Source organism: Morone saxatilis, unplaced genomic scaffold, assembly GCF_004916995.1.
Source record: "Morone saxatilis isolate NCDOM2014 unplaced genomic scaffold, NCSU_SB_2.0 Contig1, whole genome shotgun sequence".
Classification (NCBI taxonomy): domain Eukaryota; kingdom Metazoa; phylum Chordata; class Actinopteri; family Moronidae; genus Morone; species Morone saxatilis.
This window is the reverse complement of record NW_023339651.1, coordinates 6802864-6808159: the sequence shown is the minus strand read 5'-3', so window position 1 is coordinate 6808159 and position 5296 is coordinate 6802864. Positions and strand designations below refer to the sequence as shown.

Genomic DNA, 5296 nt, shown 5'->3' with positions numbered 1-5296 from the left:
GAAGTTGCAGATTGCAAACAACTGAAATCCCTTGACTTGGACGCACAAAGAAAAACTATGGTGGCCGCAAAAAACACGAAAGCCTTTTAAATATAGCCAGCGTTTGCTTTGTCCATTCTGTGCTTCAGGTGATTATACACTAATGAAAACATACCTATGAATGTTGTAATCCATTACTGCCAATAGATCCTCCTTAATGTTACACACTGGACTTTTAAATCATCAATATATAGGTCAAATTAAAAGGGGGTTTATACAAAATAACATAAAAATCAATAAATACCTTGAAATATTCTAGTGAAAAATAAAGACATTTTCTATCTAAAAATGTCAATATTTACAGTATGTAAGTGTGTACCCCCAAATTAAATCACTGTTAGTCAGAGCTGTTTGTGTTATATCAGATTAGGGGCAATTCAACTTCCCCTTGTGGTTAATAAGTATGACATTTCTCCTGAAAGGCTGTGTGAGTAAAAACATCTTAGAGATGAATGAAACCAGAAGTAAAGCATCTTAGTAAACGACAGCTTCACTGATTCTTGACATAGATCATCCAAGCCTCTGAACTCTACTGGAGAGATGAACAACATTCTTACAAAATAAATTCCCTCATTAAATGTCATAATGTTAGTGGTGGAGTGGCTGACATTTTGGTCCAAATCTTTATTTGAGTGGAACTCTGATGACTGTAACTTTTCTACTCATCAAACATTCAGTGACTTCTTGTGTATATAGAATCACATAAATTCTTAGGTTTAGCTTCTATGTCTGTATTAAAGTACAGTATGAATACATAAGCTGTACTGTCCTGCAGTACATCAGTGACTGACAATGATTTCCCTCTTCCTGTGTTTATATCCAGATAAAAGGCAGTGACGCAGGCTGGACGCTGGGCTACATGTTAAATCTGACCAACATGATTCCAGCTGAGGCCCCTGACTCTCCCCCTCTGCCCCACGCCGGCTATGTCTCTATAGTCACCATTATGGCATTACTACTCTTGATCCTTTTCATCGTCAGCCTGCGTCCTCTCTGGCCCCGCTGCTCCAAACAGCCGCAGATCATATGAATGCACGTAGTTGTATGTATGAGTGATAGCGAGGGAGGGAATGTATGTGCGGGCTTTTGAGTGTCAAGGTGTGGACTATTCTGCCAATCTGTGAATAAGATTACACTTTACACTTTCCAGCCTTTGTGAAGAGGTCAAAGGTCAATGTCTGCTGCACAACATTCCTGCATCTCCTATGGATTCAAGGACATTTCAGAAGGACAAATACTTTCTCTCGCTGGGGAGTGAGTTCTGCTACTCTGGTTGAAGGACAGTTTCTGTGTTTGTATGTTTGAGTTTGAATGTGTGAATTTGAATGTGTGCTTGAATGTGTGCACCCACATCAGTCTGCATGTATGTGTCTTGAATTATGATGTGAATATGATACTGTATAAATAAAATAACCTAAGTTTATATAAGATGTTTGATTTGTTTGTCATTTGTACATTTCTGAAGATATCAATGAGAAAATGTTTAATGTTGCATGATTTATTTGCATTTGATAAAAACTACCATTACAAAGTTCTGCTCCTTGTTAAAACCCTAAACATGATTTTTGGAAGACATGATTTAAACCAATTTTTTAAGCTGTTTTGCTAGTGAGTAAACAATTTAGACATAAAAACGTCATATACTGCACATTTAGTTTAGCACACCTGTAAACTGGGACCGCTATGACTAAATATATGGAAAATAAAAACTCACCCTAACCTGTAACAATTACCTATTCTTGCTGCATAATTACATTTTTAAGAAAAACTCCTCTACACAGCATTCCCAGTAACAAATAACTGCATGTAAATCTATTGTTTGTATTTCAATGAAAGTGCTGCCCTCTAGTGGTACAAGGGCACACATTGCAGTATGATTACCCCAATAAAATATATTAAGTTGCCAGTTTATGAGGTGCATCTAGCTAAAACTAATGCAGTCTAATACAAATTGTACAATTGCTATAAAACCTCCTTTTATGAAGGTGATAATGTTCCATTTTGTTGAACCTGTTTTAGAGAGGTATTGATCCAACTCTAGGGTCATTATGAAGGCAGCAGTTTGTGGTGCTGTTGAATTGTGTTACACTAACAGGATTCTATTTTTTTTTTTTTTTTGTCCACCCACCTCTCTGAATAATGCAATAGAGCACCAGCACCACAAACTGCAGCCGCAAAATTATCATAAAGTTAAGCACCTCTCTTATAAATTATACTCATTATACAGTAACATTCATGTAGGTAGAATTTATTGCTTTTGGAGTGTGCTATTGTGTGTATTATATGACTGTATTACTTTTAGCTAGGTGCACCGAAGACTGAATGTCTTTCAACATGGTATCAGGAACTGAAGGCCACCTGTAAGCAACCAGGAAGAAATGTTTTTTTGTTGCCATGACTTCATCGTCTTCTTGGAATCTTTGCACATAATGTACAACAGGCCGACTGATGGTATGCCTGATTGTCCTGGTATGGCCTTCTTACTTCCAAGAAGGCAAATTTCCTATGCAAATACCGCCATAAATGATATAATGTACTAAGAGCTAGTGTGAAATCCTCTAGAGCACACTGCTTTGGAATTACGGCATCAAGACTTTGGCAGGAAGTGGAACCTTGTGAGGTTTCCCTCCGTTTGGGGGCCAAGCCCTTCCTCTGTGTCATAGATCTGGCTCTTATCTGCAGGGAATGGAGCAACAGGGGAGAACAAGAAAACAATGCCATCCTGATAGCCTGTGGGTGGTTCCTGCTTTTACGCCACAAATGTCTGTTGGTGTTGGCAGTGGCAGAAGCAATCCCTTTTTAAGTGCTTGCATGTAGATGTGCTCAGGCTCCTCATATATTACTCATATATAAACATTTTGACAGAGGTCAAAGCCAGTATGCCCCGAGCAGTCACAAATGCAGCACGCAAGTTTATAAACCAGTAAAAAATAATATGATCCAGACACTCTGTCATCTCAGTTTTCCATTAACGGCAGATCCTGATGCTGGCATGTAAGACTTGCTGTCCTGCTGTAGGGACGCAGCCTGTTCTGACACAGAGGGGATGGCTGGTAAGTGGTCTGCCACATGATCCGAGGGTTCGGTCAGCTGGTCGGTCATGTGATCCCTGTCGATGATGTTGGTGGTCTCAGAGTCCAGCTCTCGAATGTTTTCTTGGTAGAACCTCTGTCTGAGGCGTCTCATCTGGGGAAGCTCGCAACACGTCTCCAGCACAACCAGGACACACACTAAGCCAAGCAGCAAGTAGACTGGGAGAGTAAACACACACACACACACACAATGGCAGCATGATGAAACAGTATGACTAATAAAATCAAATTAAGGTTTGGTCAATAAATAATGGGTGTAGTGGTTAACAGTCACTGCTTTGTTTAACCTTGTCAGACAATAAAGATAGCACGGCTGTAGACTCTTAGTCTCGTTGCCTTTTCCCTGTGAAATGCTGCATAACTTTCACCTCTCCAGGCCTCTAAAATCATTCAGCTGAAACATGACAAAGAAAAATCACTCCTTGGTTGAACTGCTAACAACTCATAGACTTACGCTAACTAAGACAACAGCTCTACAGCACTAGTTTCCAACCTGGGGGTCCTAAGCCCCCACTAGGGGTTGCCAAAGCTTCACAGGGGGTCGCAAGGCCTTCTTGATTTTCAGGAGTGTGAGAAAACTTTCCTTAAAAAATATGCAGTGGGGGTTGCAAGGTAGCTCACCTGGTAGAGCGTGCACCCCATGTAGGATGAGTCCTTACTGCGGCTACACAGCTTCTATTCTAAACCTGCAGCCCTTTGCTGCATCTCACCCCCCTCCTCTCTCTCCCACCAACTTTCCTGCCTATCGTCACTTGTCTTATCAAATAAAGACATGAAAGCCTAGAAAATATCTATAAAGAAATAAACAGTAGGCCTATATCTCAGCATTTCATTAATTTTCATGAAGAAAACTGAATGTTATTGTTGTTTTCTAATGTTTACATTATTATTTAAGGTATAAACTCTCACAGGGAAAGGGCAGGCGAAGCCCTGAACACAAGTTGTATTCACAGAGTCCTCACTCCCTGCTTAACAGCCCGAACCTGTTTTAGAAAATATGCAGTTAAAACTAAAAAAATACCTCAAAAATATCAGGAAAACTCATCTCTGACGCTCACAGGAAACAATCTACACAAACTTCCTGCAGTTATGTATCACTATTTGGGCTATTTGCATGGTTTATTCTTATGGTTATTCTGTTGTGTTATTGTTATTATTATTATGTTATTATTGTCATTGTTATGCATTGAATATAATAGGAAATATTCATAAAAAAGGGAATTGAGAGCCACTGCTCTAGGCTTCCAACTGACAGGCTATATATTTAGCCACCTACTCACCTGTAATGGCCAGCCGGTACAGCTGTGGGTGTGGGTTGTTCCCTTTACTGTGGGTCTCTCCGGGAACATAATCCCCAAGGCCAATGGTTGTGAGAGAGATAAAACAGAAATACAGAGACTCCAGAAAGCCCCAGTCCTTCTCCAGGCTAGTAAAGATCCACGCAGGGATGATGAGGAGGAGCAGGGTCATGATGATGCCTAGGCAGGTAGCGTGTATGGTGGCTAGCATTGATTTAGACATAGCCCATCGACGGTGGAAGTAGGACACTGGACGTCGAGATACAAGGACCATAATCCTCTGCACCACAACAGAGAGGAAGAAGAGGGTGACAGGGATGCCAAAGAGGGAGTAGAAGATACAGAAGGCCTTCCCTTCATCTGAGAGAGGAACAGTGTGGCCATAACCTGAAAACACAACCACACATGCAGCATAGCCTTAATTATAGGGGTGTAATTAGAGGTGGGAGTCTTCTCCAGGAGCCACTTAGCTCTGTGAAGCTCTAAACACATGCAAAGCAAGGCGGAGGCTCATTCAACAGCCACATGTATTCTTATGAAAGACAAGTTCAATCTAAGTCTATAAATAAATAATAGACCAAACAAATTATTCATTTAGTTTCAGCTCAGCCATTATCAGTTATAATCTCACATGTTTACATGAAGGGCAAAAGGTCAGAGGCTTTTAATTTGTGCCTTTTAGCAGAACTAATGGTTCTTAAGGAGCTTCAGGGGCATCCGATCTCATTAAAGTCCACATAAACATCTAGCTAAAGCCTAACAAGGTGGTAGTATAGTCAATATAAACTTTTTAATACCCTAAACAGCTACCAGACCATGAACACTTTGCCCTTGTGATGACTTCCAAATAACCTTTACTGCTTTTCA

The 5296-nt window shown here is 40.4% G+C and overlaps 2 protein-coding genes across 2 annotated transcripts in view; one reads left to right on the top strand and one right to left on the bottom strand.

Annotated features, from left to right (window-relative positions):
• entpd1 (ectonucleoside triphosphate diphosphohydrolase 1) overlaps window positions 1–1467 on the top strand; it is a 9046-nt gene extending 7579 nt beyond the window's left edge. The window contains exon 10 of the mRNA XM_035661124.1: window positions 863–1467. Coding sequence (XP_035517017.1) covers window positions 863–1069 — 207 coding nt within the window. The 3' untranslated portion in view covers window positions 1070–1467. The remainder of the gene's footprint in view (window positions 1–862) is intronic.
• A 65-nt stretch (window positions 1468–1532) lies between these two features.
• On the bottom strand, window positions 1533–4816 carry LOC118327711 (potassium channel subfamily K member 1-like; the record flags this gene model as incomplete). The annotated part of the gene is given in 2 exon segments (XM_035661135.1): window positions 1533–3290; window positions 4412–4816. Coding segments are annotated over 2 exon segments (704 nt in total), but the record flags the coding sequence as incomplete, so codon positions are not given.
• Between the last annotated feature and the right edge of the window lie 480 nt (window positions 4817–5296).